General features: G+C 43.2%; 1 protein-coding gene across 1 annotated transcript in view; it reads right to left on the reverse strand.

Annotated features, from left to right (window-relative positions):
• LOC116479639 (putative uncharacterized protein C10orf126) overlaps positions 1 to 12,960 on the reverse strand; it is a 48,050-nt gene extending 35,090 nt beyond the window's left edge. Inside the window, exon 1 of the mRNA XM_058437029.1 lies at positions 12,768 to 12,960. Coding sequence (XP_058293012.1) covers positions 12,768 to 12,890 — 123 coding nt within the window. The 5' untranslated portion in view covers positions 12,891 to 12,960. The remainder of the gene's footprint in view (positions 1 to 12,767) is intronic.
• Positions 12,961 to 19,269: the final 6,309 nt, after the last annotated feature.

Below are 19,269 nucleotides of genomic sequence, written 5' to 3' on the forward strand. Positions count from 1 at the left end.
AAAAACTGACTCTTCCCTGAGGACGATGCTCACCTCTTCTCTCATGTGCTGGCTGTTTTTCTTTTTCTTTTTTTGAGGTGGAGTCTCCCTCTGTCACCAGGCTGGAGTGCAGTGGTGCGGTCTCAGCTCACTGCAACCTCCACTTCCCAAGTTCAAGTGCTTCTCCTACCTCAGCCTCCCGAGTAGCTGGGATTACAGGCACACACCACCACACCCAGCTAATTTTTGTATTTTTAGTAGAGACGGGGTTTCACCATGTTGACCAGGATGGTCTCGATCTCTTGACCTCATGATCCTCCCATCTCAGCCCCCCAAAGTGCTGGGATTACAGGCATGAGCCACTGTGCCCGGCCGCTGGCTGTTTTTCATTCCAGGCCCTCCTGCCACCTCCTGCAGACCTGGAGGTGATGGAGGGACCGTGCTGGTCCTCTTTTCCCCTTCCAGAGCCTTCTCCTTCCCTTCTACTGCAAATCTCATACCATCATCATCTATCACCCCTGGAACTGTCCCTATAAACTTTATAAAATTAATCAGAAGAGAAGGGAGGGAGAGAAACAAAAATAAGCCAAGCTTGCACATACTAAGTGTTAGTCATGGGGTCAGCTGTTCTCTGATCCTTCCTCATAGTGTTTTGCTACCTATTGCTCCAGAATCATACAAACCCTGTCACAAGATTAGAGTCCCCCTTCACTGCTGTACAGATAACAACTGAACATTGTGAAATGTTGTTTTCCATTTGAGATATTCTTGTAGGTCGTGCATACTGATGAAACTACTGACGCCAGCTGGTCTGAAGGACCCCGTGAGAAGCTGACTCACCGAAGAATGCAGTTTCTACATCCTGATGATTTCATCCCCCTTTCCCCAACCAATCAATGACTACAGTTTTTCAGCCCCTCACCCCCCACAATCCCCTTGAAAACCTCAGCCTAGAACTTTTCAGGGAGATAGATTTGAGGGTCTTCTCCCATCTGCTCACTCAGCCTCCCTGCTGTCATCAAAGCCTGTCTCTGCTGCAAAGCCTGCTGTCTTGGTGTATTGATCTGTTTCTGCACAACAGGCATACGAACATGTTGGTCCTGTAATACCCCTGCCCAACATTGTTCCCCACCTTTTTCAGCAACATCAGTTCTCAGCCCATTGGCATCCTCCCCAATACTTCTCCTCTCTTTTCTGAGCATGTTCAATGCATAGATAATAATCTTTCCAAAACTCCACCATCCAAGGTCATTAAACTTCTCTCCTCCTTCAGTCATCTTGACCTCTACCCTCATAGAAACAGTCACTCACTTTGATGGCAATACATGGATCCTGTCGTGCACATTCATTGCAGTCCTTAGCCCCTTTTAACTTCTAATTACTCTAGGGCTCAGTCGTTGCTGTTGTTTTCATTTCTGTCTCTACTTACTCCGTTGGAGATCTCGTGTGGTTCCATGGCTTTAAATACTACCCACACACAGATAACTCCCAAATGAATATCTCCAGTCCAGTCCTCTGTCCTGAACTCCAAACCTGCATATCCAATAGCGTACTCATCATTTTCACTTGAATATCTAATATACTTCTCTAACTCACACGTCCACTACTAAACTGATTTTCCCTACCTATCCCACTGCACCCACAACCTTCCCCATGTTAGTTAGTTGATGACAATTTCATCCTTCTGGCCTAAAACGGAACACTTCTTGGATTCATCCTTGACTCCTCTCTTTCTCCCCATCCTACATCCAATCCATCAAGAATATCCCTTGTCTCTTTCTTCAAAACACATCCAGATTCTGACAATTTCTCACTGCCTTTGCTGCTCTTATTCTGATCCCAATACCATCTGGAGGACTGCTCTAGCCTCCTGGAGGCTAGCTTTGTTGCTCTTGTTCTGATCCCAATACCATCTGGAGGACTGCTCTGGCCTCCTGAAAGGCCCCCCTGCTCCCACCTTGCCCCTTATCATCTATTCCATGTGATTCAGGCTTCTGTGACCTCCCTAGTCTCAGCTCCTACGATCCCAGCTCCAGCACAGCAATTCCCTTCTGCTCCTCAATCAACCTCCAGGCTCCTTCCTTTCCTCAGCCTGAACATCATGCCCTCAAAGATCCACATAGCTCACTTCCTCTCCCTAAGACTTTATTCAAATCTCATGATCGCACATTGTCAGAAGCCAGTTCTCATCATCCTATTTAAACTCACAACTTTAGCTCCTTCCTCAAACACGCTATTCCTTTATCTTGCCCTACACTCTTCCTTTTCTTTTTTATTTCTTTCATTTTGGACAGCATAACATTTATTATCTCCTGACAGTCTATATAATTTATTTATTATGTTTATTATTGATTATATTTATAGTGAATTCCTTTCATCCTCTTCTTGGTAGAGATAGAGTCATTGAGCATGATAATACAGAAGCTGTTGTGTTGCAGATTACCATGGTAATAACAACAAAAACAAAAAATGCAGTGTTTTTTTTTAGGCTCCAATTTGAAGACTGCAAGAATCTATTGATAGAGACAAGAACAGGTCTCAATCACAAGGAGCTGCAGCAATATGAAGGAAGGATAGATGGGCAAGGAGAAAAAGGGCAGAAATGGAAGAGAGAAGGGGCTTCTGAATGTCAGTTCAAAGTGGGTTATGTTCAGAATAAAATATGACCTAATCAGAATGGAGAAGAAGAATTTGGACTCTGTGGACCCCAACCACTGAGGAATAAGGGCCTCTTTCTGTTAATGCACCCTTTCCAATGTGATAAGGCATCAAAACAGGGTGACCCTCTTTTAAAATTACTAATAAGGAAGAAAGCCTACTAGTATGAGGCAATCATTTTTAATGCATTTTTTGATTCAACAGAATTTTTCAAGAGCCTACTATGTGTAAAGTATTGTGGTTATACTATGGAAGATTTTAAATGGAATGAGAAATTATGTCATCCTGAAGATGTTAGAATATAGTAGAGGGAGGCCAGGCACAGTGGCTCAGGCCTGTAAACCCAGCACTTTGGGAGGCTGAGGAGGGCAGATCACTTGAGGTCAGGAGTTCGAGACCAGCCTCGTCAACATGGTGAAACCCATCTCTACTAAAAATGCAAAAATTAGCCAGGTGTGGTGGAGGGTGCCTGTAATCCCAGCTACTCAGGAGGCTGAAGCAGGAGAATCGTTTGAATCCAGGAGGTGGAGGTTGCAGTGAGCTGAGATCTCACCACTGCACTCCAGCCTAGGCAACAGAGACAGACTCTGTCTAAAAAAAAAAAAAAAAATATATATATATATATATATATATATAGTAGGGGGAGAGGGCAAATAAACAGATTACTATAAATATAAAGTAGAAATGTTCATTACTGAGGCACAGCAAATGTATTAAGAACAAAGGAAGGGATTATATATTCTGCATGAGGCTAAATCAGCACCCTGGCTACCAAACTGCAAATAAAGAAGGGACCCTTTCTTTCCTAGCAGCAGTTTATGCCGATTTGAATCAAAAACCCTTTCTCTAGCACTCTAGAGAAACAAAACCCACAAAGTGATAGGCACAACACAGAGACTTCTAAGTCCTGTGCTGGAGATCTGATGAGTAAACCAAAGCCATGACTCAATAATAGGAATTTGTCTATGGTTTGTTTCAGTATGAAGATCTCTAAGGGAATCCCTTCTGTTTCTTGGCATATGGAAACATTGTGAACAACTAGGGACAAATCCCTAGGGGAAAGGGGACTCTGGGGATTAGAACAGGGGTTCTCGAGTTCAGCGATGCCTCCAAAAATAGAAGGTGCCTCACTGCTGCCCACTTTGGAGAATGTGAATTTGCTTTTATTGACACAGCCTCAGACCTAGAATGAATGATTTTATCTTCTACAATATGGCACAAAGTGTTGTCATTAACAATTGATATGGAGGGCACAACATTTATTAAATTTTTTAAAACTTTTCCAAATGTTGAAGCCAACCATTAACAACAAACTATTTATTTATTTATAGACAGGGTCTCACTTTGCCACCCAGGCTGGCATGCAGTGGCACAATCACAGCTCACAGCAGACTCAACCTCCCTGACTCAAGCAATCCTCCCTCCTTAGCCTCCTGAGTATCTGGAATCACAGGCACACACAACCTTGCACGGTTAATTGATTTATTTCTTGTAGAGACAAGTTCTATGTTGCCTAGTCTGGTCTCGTAGTCTTGGGTCAGGCAATCCTCCCACCTAGGCCTCCCAAAGTGCAGATTACAGGCATGAGCCACCGCGCCTGGCCCATAACAATCTATTTATGTGATTTCTGGAGTAGTTAGTGACTGGCCTTTCTTTTAATGTGGATCAGATTTCTCTCCACCTCTAAAATATAAACGATTCATCCTGGAAAGATGGGTATTATGCTACCGAGCCAAAATGGTTTTTTTTTCAGAATGGGAAAAAAATCAGTGTGATTTCTAAGGTTTTATCTAATATCATCCCTAGAAAATAGCTTGCTGAATGTCTTATATAGCTTTGTCTTATAATTAGATTCACATACAGAGTGAAAATTTAGAATATACAATTTATTTGGAACCAGATATTTCTGTTTCATGCTGCCCCATACTTTGCCTGACGGACAAACAAAACGAATGCTTATTTTAGAATATTTAAGTTTAACAAACACAAAGCACAGTTAGTTTTCACATAACAGTGCCTCCTTGTAGCAACAATCCTACAAGGCACTTAAGTTGAGCCAGGGGGAGGACCTCCACCCCACATCTTTCAGGATAAAGTGGTAAATGGGAGGTGGTACTAAAGTCCTATAATTCCTCTTAAGCTTTTAAGAAATTCCCTCCATTAGTATCAGTAGCTAGTTTTCCTCAAGGCTTTGGTCTGAAGGAATGTATTACTGGCAATCTTGACAAAAGATGTTTTAGTTTATATGCAGTCGTCTCAAGATTGTAAGGATATTTGCTTTGACTAACCTCAGAAATTCAAGCAAAGCCATGTTACAGTAGGCATATAAACAAGTAGGTCACAGGGTTAATGTTTGATGCTAACACTGACTTTTTTCTACCACTCAAAAGCACGCAGGAGCAATAAGATGTGCTACCCAGAAGCAACAAAAGATAAACACTTAACTATCCGCAGTCAACCAGCTTGGAGCTTTCAGGCGATGAAAAGTTATTTAATTATTAAGGCAAAAAGCACACAGGCATACAACTGAGGACACCAGAGAAGTTGATGCTTTCCAAATTTTGAATAAAAAATTGTAACTTTAAAACTGATTTTATGGAATAAAAATAATCTCTTAATGGATCTGTAAGAATGTATTTAAAAATCGATCTGAAAATGGTATTTCTTAATCCATTAATTAATAGCGGTCCGGCACGGTGGCTCACGCCTGTAATCCCAGCACTTTGGGAGGCCGAGGCGGGTGGATCACGAGGTCAGGAGATCGAGACCATCCTAGTTAACACGGTGAAACCCCGTCTCTACTAAAAATACAAAAAATTAGCCGGGCGCAGTGGCGGGCGCTTGTAGTCCCAGCTACTCGGGGGGCTGAGGCAGGAGAATGGCGTGAACCCGGGAGGCGGAGCTTGCAGTGAGCCGAGATTGCGCCACTGCACTCCGGGCTGGGGGAAAGAGCGAGACCCCATCTCAAAAAAAAAAAAAAATCATTAGCAAAAAAAGAACTCCTCCATGCATGCATCATACATGATATGGAAAACGTATTGAATATTGATTTTGGCAGGGTGGGAACACATTTCCAAACGTGTTTCTGGACTAGGGATCTATGTATCTGTCTTGCCTATCTCACCTCAAGACTGAGCTCCGGGTCAGGTGGCTCACACCTATAATCCCAGTTCTTTGGAGGCCAAGGCAGGAGGATTGCTTGAGGCCCTTGGGCAATATAGCAAGACCCAATCTCTACAAAAATAATTTTAAAATTAGTTGAGTGTGTTGGCGTGTGTCTGTAGTCCTAGCTACTTGGGAGGCTGAGTACTCAAAGAGGATCAGTTGAGCCCAGGACAGGAGTTCAAGGCTGCAGTGAGCTTTGATTGTACCACTGCACTCCAGCCTGGGCAACAGAGCAAGACTCTGCCTCAAAGGAAAAAAAAAGACTGAGCTCCCCGAAGGTCCAAGGGCACTCTGAAATCCCACACTTCGCAGGGTGCATAGCAGAGAAAGGGCTCAGAAAGTCTTGTGTTAAATTTCAGTAAAACAGACAAGATCGCATCCCAACTCTTATCAACAATAATTGTGAACTCTCTTCACTTGACCTCTCTCTTAAACTTCAAGTCAAAATTCCCCATCTAGAGAATGGGAGAAGTAATTTTATGCAGCAGAGCCATGGTTCCAAAGCTTTCCACAAACTTTAAAGGCAGTACCACTCCATCTAAACCCAGATATTAATATTTAAGATACTTTCATTCTAGGGCGCAGGAGACCAGCTTTCCCATTCCTTCAGGAAGAGAAACAGAATGTGTACCAATAAAAATATTTGCAGGGACGAGGAGCTGCAGACTGGCTGATAAACAAGCTCTAGATTTAGTAGACGTGGTTTACAAAGGTCCCAAGTTCCGGCAGTAAGTCATTCCACATTTATCTGAGACGCTCTTCTCACAGATAAATGCAGCCCTTATCAAGAGGCAACGTATGTGCCCAGCACCGTTTATTTTGGCAGTGGCTCAGTTTCTGCCTCTATAATTAACTGAGGCTGATGAGTCGACAGCAGCTCCAAGAGAGATCAGAGGAAATTTGACTTCATCTCCCTGCCTTTTATTTTCTCTGCTCTCCACTGCCTGGCCTCCCTTGTGTCTTTATTTTAATTTTTTTTTTTTTCATTAATACAGGAGAGCAAATTTAACCCACATCCAGGCCCAGCAGGGGAGCTCAGGAACAACATAAAATTCCAAATAGGTGTTTTGATCCTCATTGCCCCTCTGCCAGAAACAGCAACTTCACTTCTCATCAGACGCTAGCAACAGCTTCTTAATCATCCCCACAAAGAATAAGAGACATTGTCGGGATCTTTACTGAAATCTGAAATAGCCCTTAACTCTGTATTCTACTAACGAGGACTCTAGAACATTAAGGTAAATGCTCACTAATGGGCTAGTGCTTGGATTCATCATAGAAAATGCTCTCAAGTGAGTGCATGAGATAGCTGTGAAAACAAAGGCAATCAGCAAGTCCATAGTTGACTACCAGTTCTAAATTCATAAACCTTCTTGTTGAATGATAGGCCAAAGAACATATGTAATATCATGGGCCACTATTTACTCATAGGCTGATATCTCTGCAAGGTGTGTGTGTGTGTGTGTGTGTGTGTGTGTGTGTATGCACATCCACACATCCACACAATACAAATGTTGGTTCAGGCCAGACACAGTGACTCATGCCTATAATCCCAGTGCTTTGGGAGGCTAAGGCAGGAGGGTCACTTGAGATCAGGAGTTTGAGACCAGCCTGGGCAACAAAGCAAGATCCCTCTCTACAAAAAATTTTTTTAAATTAGCCAGGCATGGTGGCACCTATCTGTAGTTCCAGCTACTCAGAAGGCTAAGATGGGAGGATCACTTGAGCCCAGGAGTCTGAGGCTGCAATAAGCTACAATTGCACCACTGTACTCCCGCCTTGCAACAGAGGGAGACCCAAACAAATGTTGGTTTCTTCCTACCACCCAGATCTTGTTTCAGATATTCTAATTCAAAAAGCAACCTCTGTATTCTTCTTCTTTTTGTTTTTGTTTTATCCAAGGGCTGATATTTTATTTTTTATTTAATTTTTTATTTATAATTGACACACAATCATTGTACATATTTATAGGGTACAGTGTGGTGTTTAGATGCAGGTATACATAGTATAATGATCAAATCAAAGTAATTACCATATCCATCACTTTAAACATTTATCATTTCTTTGTGGTGACAACATTCAAAATCTTCTATCTTGAAATACTGTATACACTACATTGTTATTTGCTATAGTCACCTACCTTGTAACAGAACTCCAAAACTTATTCTTCCTGTCTAACTACAATTTCGTATTCTTCTTTATTGTAGTTCTAGAAACAACTACAAGCACACTGCATGAGACTCAGCTGCTGTGCCACACTGAACTAAGAAGAATAGATTCCCCAAACTCTCTTAAGAGAGTAGCTCATGGGTTAAACATAACTAGTGTCAGATTTTGACCTAAAGTAGCAGAATGTGAGGTTACCCATGACACATTTCCATGCATTCCTCATAAATACCCATCAGAAGATAGGCATTATCTCAGCTGGAAATGTGCCATCTTCTCCCTGATGAAGAAAAATCATTTCTATTATAAAATAATCTGATAAAAGCAACCCACATTAACAGCTTCCCATATTAACAGCATTTCATATCTGGCCATGTAAAGTGTCCTAGCACACACTGTCTCCTCTAGATAGACTCCATTGTGTCCTCCTGAATGCTCCTAAACTGTGATTATCATCCTTTAAGTGTCTGACTCTTCTCTTTCTTTCTTTCTCTTTTTCCTTGTTTCTCTCTTTCTCTTTTCTTGTTTCTTTCTTTCTCTCTCTTTCCTTCTTTCTTTCTTTTCCTTCCTTTCTCTCTGTTTTTCCTTCTTTCTCTCTCTTTTTCTTTTCTTCTTTCTTTCTCTTTCTTCTTTCTTTTTCTTTCCCTTATTCCTTTCTTGCTTTCTTGTTTTCTTCTTTTTCTTTCCCTCCTTCCCTCCCTCTTTTCTTTCCCTCCCTCCCTCCTTCCTTTCCTTTCCTTTCATTTTCTGACAGGGTCTCACTCTATTGCCGAGGCCTGAGTGCAGTGTAAGGATCATGGCTCACTGCAGCCTCAACTTCCCAGCCTCAAGCAATCCTCACACCTCAGCCTCCCAAGTTTCTGGGACTATAAGCATGCATCACCGTGCCCTGCTAATTTTTCATTCTTTGCAGAGAAAGAGTTTTGCCATGTTGTCCAGGCTGGTCTCAAACTCCCAGGCTCAAGCGATCCTCCCACCTCAGCCTCCCAAAGTGCTGAGATTACAGGCATGAGCCACCATGCCTGGTGTATTCATCTTTCTAACTCCAGCAGTGTGCAAACTCCCTAGTGTACCTGAGTTTCAACAAAACCATTTATTGAAATGGAATAAATTATCTCCTTTGATCCTTACAACATTTCCGGGAGCTAATGCCGAGAGGAGTTAGATGTGGATGGTTGAACACATGACCAGTGATAGAGAGAAAACAAAGGCATTTGGTGCCAGGTCTAACCTCATGTCACCCCATCAGGTACCTGCTTTAATTGAATACTCACCTAGTGAGTCACTCTGCAGCTTCAACATTTATTTTCACATTAGTGTGTTTTATGTACCCACAGGGATTATTATTTATTTGAAGGCAGAAGATTTAAAATTAATAAAACATATTGTACATTTGCATTGCTCTCAACACAGTTTGAATTCCTTCCTCATTGCAAGGAGTATAAAAAATAACATTTAGGCTGGATGCAGTGGCTCATACCTGTAATCCCAACACTTTGGGAGCCCAAGGCAGGGGTATCACTTGAGGCCAGGAGTTCAAGATCAGTCTGGGAAACATAGCAAGACCCTGTCTTTACATAAATTTTTTTTTTTAATTAGCCAGGTTTGGTGGCACATGCCTGTAGTCCCAGCTACTGCAGCTGAGGCAGGAAGATCACTTGAGTCCAGGAGTTCAAGACTGCAGTGAGCTATCTCACTTTGCCTTTCCAAGACTATTGGATTCCAAGCCTAGAAAGTGACATCAGCCTAAGCCAGGCCAATAGCTCAATATTCTTGCATTGTTTTGGAAAATAAATATGTACTCCATGGCACTCCAGCCTGGTTGACAAAGTGGCACCCTGTCTCAAAAAGAGAGAGAGAGAAAGAAAGAAAAGAATGAAAGAAAAAGAGAGAGAAGGAGGGAAGGAAGGGAGGGAGGGGAGAGGAGAGAGAGAAAGAAAGTGAAAGAAAGAAAGACAAAAGAAAGAAGGGAAGGAAGGAAGAAAGAAAGGAAGAAAGAAAGAAGAAAGAAAGAAAGAAAGAAAGAAAGAAAGAAAGAAAGAAAGAAAGAAGAGAGAAAAAGAAGGGGAAGAAAGAAGGAAGGAAGGAAGAAAAGAAAGAAAGAAAGAGAGAGAAAGAAAGAAAAAGAAAGAAAGAAAAGAAGGAAGGAAGGAGAGAGACAGAAAGGAAAGAAAGAAGGAAGGAGAGACAAAAGAAAGAGAAAGAAAAAGAAAAAGAAAGAAAGAAGAAAGAGAGGAAGATGAAGGAAGGAAAGAAGGAAGGAAGGAAGGAAGGAAGGAAGGAAGGAAGGAAGGAAGGAAGAAGGAAGGAAGGAAGGAAGGAAGGAAGGAAGGAAGGAAGGAAGGAAGGAGAAAAATAATATTTAATAGTGTTCACATAAATCCTAATATGTCATTTACACAAACTGTCCAGTGATAACCATCAGGATCTGCTGTGGAAGTGAGACCTGAACCCTCCCATCCCTTTCTGTCCAGCAGCATCAGTGTATTTTGTCTCTCACTTTGCCTTTCCAAGATTATTGGATTCCAAGCTTAGAGAGTGACATCAGCCTAAGCCAGGCCAACAACTCAATATTCTGGCATCTTTTTGGAAATTCTTTTGTCATCCCCAAACCCACCCTGAGACTTGAGACTCAATGCTTCTTGTGACTCCCCGGTACTAAAGAAGTGCCAAGCTCAGATGAATTCATCCCAGTGTGAGATTTTACAGTCACTCAAGAACGAGGCACCTGGAAACTGGGAAACACTATTACTTGCTCTACCACACTTGGAGCTTCTTATAGGATAACACGTAAAGTTCAATCAGTAACTCCAATCATCAGAATGAACCTTTGATTAAACAAAGGATTTATTCCTGGGTGAATACCTGAACTTCTGGACTTCATTCAGTATCATCCTTGTAGTATTTTGTCCTACTCCTCATGCTACATGCTTTTCTTCAACTAAATTCCTATCATGAGCCACTTGATTGACTTAAATTTTTCAACCTAGCACCCACAGCATTTACATACGTAATTGAGTATGCACATGGAATTTTTTGATGACTATGTTTTTGTGTATTTTCACATGTACTGATTCTGTCTTTTCCCACTAAGCAGTAAATAACTTGGAGTTAGAGGCTGTGTCTTTATTTTTTTATCTCCATACAACATCCAACTCAGAACTCTGTGGAACCAGTATTCAATAAAGTTGTTTGCTCCTTAAGTAGGTAATTTTATAGAATGTGATAGAAATTTAACAAAGATGTGACTGTGCCTTACACATGTTGTAAAATAGAACAGAAGAGAGTTATTTCCTCTTTAGAGATTGAGCTCTGTGAGAGTAAACACCCATCCAAATTCTATTGCTGTCCCAAGCCTTCATTTCTTTAGAAGCATAGAGGTAAAGTCTACACAGAGCAACTATCTTGCAAGTAGTCACCAGACTGCATCAGGAAAGATTTACAAGTACCAGATGCAGTAGCTCATGCCTGTTATCCCAGTGCTTTGGGAGGCTGAGGCAGGAGGATCACTTTAGGCCAGGAGTTCAAGACCAGCCCGGGCAACATGGTGAGATGTCCCCATTTCTAAAAAAATAAAATAAAATAAAAAAGTAGCTAGGCATGGTGGCATGCATCTGTAGTCCCAGCTACTTAGGAGGCTGAGGTGGGAGGATCGCTGAGCCCAAGAGTTCATGGTTACAGTGAGCTATGATCATGCCACTCACTCCAGCCTGGGCAACACAGTCACGCCACTCACTCCAGCCTGGGCAACACAGTCACGCCACTCACTCCAGCCTGGGCAACAGAGTGAGACTCTCTCTCTAAAAAAACAACAACAATAACAACAACATTTACCCAGAACAGTCAACAAAAGAAATTAAGATTCCAGCCATTATGTTCTGAGAAGTTCCAAGGTGTAGGATAGGCAAATAAGAATGATTATTCACTAGGGGCTGATGCAACCAGTACTTATTTTGGAGGATTTAAAATCAAACACTAATCCCACTCAGAAAGGTTTGAGAACTAGCCTAATAGCCTAATAGCCATTGAAACGTAGGCTCTCATTTCCACAGTGGAGCCCTTCCAGGCTATATTTTGTCTCAAATAAGATGGATGCCTGAGACTGAGTCAGGCCGGGGTCCTGCACCCGTACATTTTTTTTCTATGAATTGCATGGCATCAAGAAACCATTGAAAATGGAGGTCTGCACTTTACCCATTATTGTGTCAATGAGATGAAAATGTGTAACCGATTCTGTCCGTTCTGTTTCCATGCTGAGATGGCTTAAGTCCTTTTGCTGCATGATCGTTTTGTTGGACTGTTAGGTAACAGGGGTACCTTAATGGCGCCGGTTCCAGGTTCTTCTCCCCTCCTTGACCGGGCACTGTCTGAACCCGCCAAAGGAGGGCCAATAGGAAAGAAGCATCTCCCGCCTTCCCTTGGGCCCGCCCCACGTAGGCCCAAGGGATATAAAACCCAGCACACCAGCAGCTCTCTCTCTTCTCTTCTCCTCTCTTCTCTTCCTTCTCTGCTCGATACCTCCAATAAAGATCTCTTGACCGCGACCCGTGTAGTCTGATCCTTGCCCGGCCTCTTTCATTTGTGCCGTGACTCGGATCGGGACTCCCCACTTCCTCTCAGTGGGACCCCGATCCTCTTCGGGCTCGGTCCAGACCCCAGCCGGTCTTTGCCCATTTTCCTGTTCGCCGACCTCTCCACCCAACACCGGCCTCATCTCAGTAAGTCTCCCCTCCTGGTGTCCAACACCAGCCAACCAACTCCCGTCTCAGCCGCCCGCTCTCTGCTGCTGTAAATCTTACTCTAGACTCGGCCTGCAGGGAACGGAGTTTTCTACCTCTCCTCCTCGCGTCTCTGGCCTGGGCCCCCCTTCCCTTTCTCGTCTCAAAAATCCTGGTACCAGGTGGCCCACGGTCCTCGGCCATAGTCGGCCCCTCAGTCCTTTCGCTTTGGTGACGACCAAACCGGAAGCTCTGAGTCACGTCGCAGTGTTCTGCTATTAGGGGACGCCCTACTTAGCCCTCACTGCACATCCTCTCGTAGCCCCACAATGAGAGGCTCCGCATCCCTGTCAGCCGACTCTCCCCTGCGATGCCTCCTAAACAATTTGTCAGCCCTAGGCTTAGCGGCCGACCTCAAACCAAAACGTCTAATTAAATACTGCACACAAGACTGGCCCACTTACCCCTTAGATAACCAAAACAAGTGGCCCCCTTATGGGTCCCTCGATCCTGGTATCCTCCAAGACCTCTATAACTATTGTGAGCGAACAGGAAAATGGGCAGAGATCCCGTACCTCCACGGGTTTTTCAAACTGTCACCCTCCCCAACCCCCCTCACTCCTTCCGCTCCTGACTTTGATCCCGCCGATGAGCCCCTGCCATATCACCGCCCAGCCCGCAAGGGCCCTGCCCCCGGCGGCAGCCTCACCTCCTTCCGCCAACCCCGGCCTTCCTTCCCCGTCCTCTCCAACCTCTCCTACTTCCTTTCCTCCACCTTTCAGCCCTCCTACTGCTCGCTCCAGATCTCACCTCCCTGTCCTCGCTCCTCTGCGAGAAGTAGCAGGGACAGAAGGCATCGTTCGCGTCCATGTCCCCTTTTCTATGGCTGATCTTTCACAAATCAAAAAACGCTTAGGCTCCTATACCTCCAACCCCGCTTCATATATCAAAGAATTCCAGTATCTTCTCCAAGCTTAAACCAAACCTTTAACCAGCTTCTCCTCAGAAATTACCAACTTTTAGCAACCTGTGAAGATGCAGAGGACTCCAGAGACAGCCTCACACCCTTCTAATACGTCAGCGACCAATACGCCAGTCAGCCCACACCAGTCAGATAAGATCTACCATAACAACCCCTCATCCAACATCTCTCATCCAGCCATTTCCAGGGTCGAGTCTGCCAAACACTCTAAACACCCTAAATAACTATCATTCTCTTTTCCTTCTGGGCTAAACCTAGGTCCAACGCCCAATGTCTCGGTTCCACCAGTTCCTAGATGACCTCCGCACGGACAGCTGGCTCATCGCAGACCCTTCCCTGCCCCTTGGCTGGCTCACGGCTTTGGCATAGATTTCACACCTGAGGAGGTGTTCATATATAGCGCCCTACTACTTGGCCTTATACTCCTACTGTGCCCTGTCCACAACCCTCACAGTCCTCCCTTACCCCTCCCCCACAACGCCCCTGTTCAGCAGGAAGTAGCCAGACGAACTACAACGCCCATTTCCCCACTTCTTAAAAAACAGAAGAGGGAGGAATGTTAGGTAACGGGGGTACCTTAATGGCGCCGGTTCCAGGTTCTTCTCCCCTCCTTGACCGGGCACTGTCTGAACCCGCCAAAGGAGGGCCAATAAGAAAGAAGCATCTCCCGCCTTCCCTTGGGCCCGCCCCATGTAGGCCCATGGGATATAAAACCCAGCACACCAGCAGCTCTCTCTCTTCTCTTCTCCTCTCTTCTCTTCCTTCTCTGCTCGATACCTCCAATAAAGATCTCTTGACCGCGACCGGTGTAGTATGATCCTTGCCCGGCCTCTTTCATGAACCACATCTCAAAACTAGAAACATCAGAAACTTGTCATTTAAGTGTTCAACTTTACCTATCTATAGTTTGCTGACTTTTTGGTGTGGGATACAGGCAGCATTGACTATAAAGGATTATTCACTAGATTAAATATAATATATAATAAATTATACATAATTCGATCACCTTAACTGATAGGAAGAGGAAATTGATTTTAATCTGATGTTAGTCAATAGCTTTCCAATTGTCCTCTACAGCTACTCAAGTGGTCATCTGATTCCTGTTGGAATCAGACGGGTTTGAATAACCCACAGAAAGTCGGCAGCAGAACCTAGAACGAAAACAACAGAAATCTTAACACTTGCTTAGCCCTGTTCCGTGGAAACTGTAGAGGTTGGTTTCTTCCTCTATTCTACAGCCATTTTTCATAGGTTTATTCCAGCCTGTCTATCGACAACCAACCAATTTTGAAACATTTAACGATCTTGGTTGGGAAAACACTGGTGCTTTAAAGAATTACTAGTGTTTTGATAATTGTTTTTATGGCATGTTTGGGCACACCACATAATTTACTTAAATAAACATCCCAATGTGAAGTTAATTAAGTTCTGAAGAGAGTTAACAAAACTCTCAAGAAATAGATTATTAAAAAAACTGCAACCAACTTGGTTCTTGGCTGTCACAACTTAGATTTAGATTGCTATAAGTATACTTAATCGTGCTTACTGCCAAATACTGTATTTCTGTGTTTGTTCATAAAAATTTAATTTGAAATGCATGTAAGGATGATACAGCCTTTTTATAAAAGGAAGTTATTATCTGTGATAAAAGCAGTTGTTGACATTAGAAATGCAGACACAAGGATCCAGACGGGAAATGTAATAAAAAGAAAACAAATGTAGCAGGGGAGGGGGGGTTAAAAATATGGCAAAACAAAGCCAGATGTTGGCTGCAAAAATCTGCCCACAGGCAAAGCTGGAACTCCTACCTTTCATATGGGCCATCGTTGGCCATTAGAAGTAAAATATCCACCCTGGCTAACACGGTGAAACCCCGTCTCTTCTAAAAATACAAAAAATTAGCTGGGCGTGGTGGCTCGCGCCTGTAGTCCCAGCTACTAGGGAAGCTGAGGCAGGAGAATCGCTTGAACCCAGGAGGCGGAGATTGCAGTGAGCCAAGATCACGCCACTGCACTCCAGTCTAGGAGACAAGGTGAGACTCTGTCTCAAAAAAAATAAAAATAAAAAAATAAAAAAGTAAAACGACCGCAGATCTAGAAAGCAAAGTGGACGATTCAATTCACAGCTGCCTGCTGAATGCAACCTCTGCAAGTAGAGGTTGAACATTTATTCAATGAGGAATGAACAAATGAACACTGCTTCTATTGTTTTCTAAACACTGCTTCTTCTTTCTTTCTGGAGACAAGGTCTCATTCAGTCACCCAGGCTGGAGTCCAGTGGTGCGATCATGGCTCACTGCAGCCTTGACCTTCCAGGCTTAAGCTGATCCTCCCACCTCAGCCTCCTGAATAGCTTGGACTACAGGCGTGTGCCATCACACCTGGTTAATTTTTTTACTTTTCTGTAAAAACAGGGGTCTTAGTATGTTGCCCAGGCTGGTCTTGAACTCCTGGGCTCAAGTGATCCTCCCGCCTTGGCCTCCCACTGCTTCTTTTAGTGTCTCAGGATAATTGACTGTGGATTTCCACACTGCTGAGCCTTCTTGTTTCCATTGCCGCTTCATCAGACGTTCTCCAGTGGGGCTCCCACACAGTAGTTTAATGAACAGACTTTAATACTATTCCTCACAGAGCTGTAAAGACATGAGGCTGTGTGGTAAAAACTGGTACTTCAACACATTTTACTTAGGCTCAGATAATCTGTTAAATGTTAGATTCTTTCAACGAAACCCATGGCAGGTTCTCCCCTCCCCACATCCATACAGTTGTCATCCTGGAAATTATTCTCACAGATCACCAGGATCCTGTAAGACTCCCCAGGTTCACCTTGATGTTCACCAAAGCAAGTTGTTAATGATGTAGTCAGTGGCAGGTGTCAGTGCTGGGTTTTGGCTAATGTTTTTAATCTTTCCTGTAAGACAAATGTGTTTTAAAACCTGTCTTTTACCAGCCCCTGCTCCCCGCCCCTCCCCTAGGCTGTCTAGAGTCGCTCCTTAATGTTCAAAATAATTCCATGCTTATGCAAATAATGGAAAACTCACAGATCTCCCAAAAAGGGTTTCTTAGGGCCCGGCACAGCGGCTCACCCCTGTAATTCCAGCACTTTGGGAGGCTGAGGCAGGCAGATCACTTGAGGCCAGGAGTTCCAGACCAGCCTGATCAACATGATGAAACCCTGTCTCCACTAAAAATACAAAACTTAGCCAGGCATGGTGGCGGACACCTGTAATCCCAGCTACTTGGGAGGCTGAGGTGGGAGAATTCCTTGAACCCGGGAGGCAGGGAGGTTGCAGTGAGCCAAGATTATGCCACTGCACTCCAGCCTGGGTGACAGAGCAAGACTCCATCTCAAGAAAAAAAAAAAAAATCCTATCACTCAAGACAGCCCACAATCTTGAATATCATGAAGCCCCTGCCTTTTCCTTCTTCTCTCCCTAAGTGAATTGCTGGAAGACTCAAATTTTAATGAAACTAAAAAGTATGAAAACTGTGGGAGGTGTAGAAATAAATACTTGGTCCTGCCTGAAACCCACAAAAATTCCAGAAGGGAGGCAGCACCCAAGGGTGTACACAGGACATTGTAGGAGAAGGACTGACCTCGAGACCCAGAATGATTTGCTAAATTTCCAGCATCTGTGCCTTCAATAGCACAGAAATGTTTCTAATAACTTGGTTCACAACAAGAACCAAACGTTTCTTCAAATATTGCCATGAATATTTTCTAAAACAACAATGGCCACATTAATAGAAATCAGACCTGGAAATACATACCCAGGTTGTTATAAGGATATCCAGATTAGAGAGTTTAAGAAAGTTCAGACCCTTAAGCAAAGTTTCCTGTGTGATATTAGGAATTGGCAATTGAGTCCCACAGCCTTCGAGTCTTGTGTTGAAACTCTCAATCCTAGAGAGCCTCTGTGTGGAAATCTGTGCCTTTCACTGTCTCCCCAGCCCTCCTTCTCCGCTGATGTGGGTAGACACACACACATACACATGGGCGGCTAGCTAGTTAGATTTTGGCCAAATAATGACCTTGAAATGGGCACTTTCAAATCTGGGTATGAACACATAATCATTTCTTCTTGTTTTTTTTGTTTGTTTCTGTCCTTTGTCTATACATAAACATGCTTATTTTTAAAACATGGAATTATTTTATATCTAGGATTTTAGCCTAATTTTGTTGTTGTTGTTGTTGTTGTTGTTGTTGAGATGGAGTCTCGCTCTGTCGCCCAGGCTGGAGTGCAGTGGCATGATCTCGGCTCACTGCAAGCTCCGCCTCCTGGGTTCACACCATTCTCCTCCCTCAGCCTCCCAAGCAGCTGAGACTACAGGCGCCCACTACCATGCCCAGCTAATTTTTTGTATTTTTAGTAGAGACAGGGTTTCACTGTGTTAGCCAGGATGGTCTCGATCTCCTGACCTCGTGATCCAACCGCCTTGGCCTCCCAAAGTGCTGGGATTACAGGCGTGAGCCACCACGCCCGGCCACCTAATTCTTAAATGTTAATTATAAAATGTTTATTATAAAACATTTAAAAATCAGGTTTTAAAATGGCATAAAATAGATGGAATAAAAGTGTTTTATTTCATCATCTATTTTGCACCCTTTTAATAGTTCTATATTATTTCATTCTATGTATGGATGTACCACAGCTTACTTAACCAAGCCATCATTGTCAAACACACATCTTTTACACAATTTTACAAGGTGCTATGCTAAGTGTAAATTTTTACACATATCTATGACGGTTTTGTGATATAAGCAGACCTACTACATCAAAGAATACAAAGGTTTCAGGACTTTTGAAATTTATTTGTAAATTAGCCACCACTTATGTTTTACATTCCCAGCAACAATATGTGATTTCTCACTCTTCCAAACACTAATCACTTTTTAAATTTTACTAACTTGTTAGGTTAAAAAACAACACCTTGTTTGGATTTGTAGTGTGTTTCATTATTAGGGAAATTGAACCTTGTCATTTGGTTAGTTGGTTGCTTCGGTCAATAATAAGACATTTATTGAATGCTTACTATGTTACTAGTTCTAAACTGGGGAAGACAAATGGTTTGCAAATCATGTAAAGAACAATAAAATACCAGGATATATAACAAGAAGAAAACAAGACTCAGAAAGGACAATTGTTTTAAGAGTTGAGCTCTAGAAAGGAAGTTAGACTGATGCATTTTTTTCTCCTTATAATCTTCTATTTTTGTTGTTGTTGTTATTTTGTCTTGTTTTTGTTTTTTGTTGTTTGAGACAGAGTCTCTCTCTGTCGCCCAGGCTGGAGTGCAGTGACACAATCTCAGCTCACTGCAACCTCTGCCTCCTGGATTCAAGCAATTCTCCTGCCTCAGCCTCCCAAGTAGTTGGGATTACAGGCATGGCCAATACACCTGGCTAATTTTTGTATTTTTTGTAGAGATGGGGTTTCGCCATGTTGCCCAGGCTGGTCTGGAACTCCTGGCCTCAAGTGCTCAAGTGATCCTCCAGCCTTGGCCTCCCAAAGTGCTGAGATTACAGGCGTTAGCCACCATGCCTGGCCAATCTACTCTGTTTTTAAACTTGTTTTCTATATACACTATACACCAAAAAACACCT

This window comes from Hylobates moloch, unplaced genomic scaffold (assembly GCF_009828535.3).
Source record: "Hylobates moloch isolate HMO894 unplaced genomic scaffold, HMol_V3 SCAFFOLD_3, whole genome shotgun sequence".
Classification (NCBI taxonomy): domain Eukaryota; kingdom Metazoa; phylum Chordata; class Mammalia; order Primates; family Hylobatidae; genus Hylobates; species Hylobates moloch.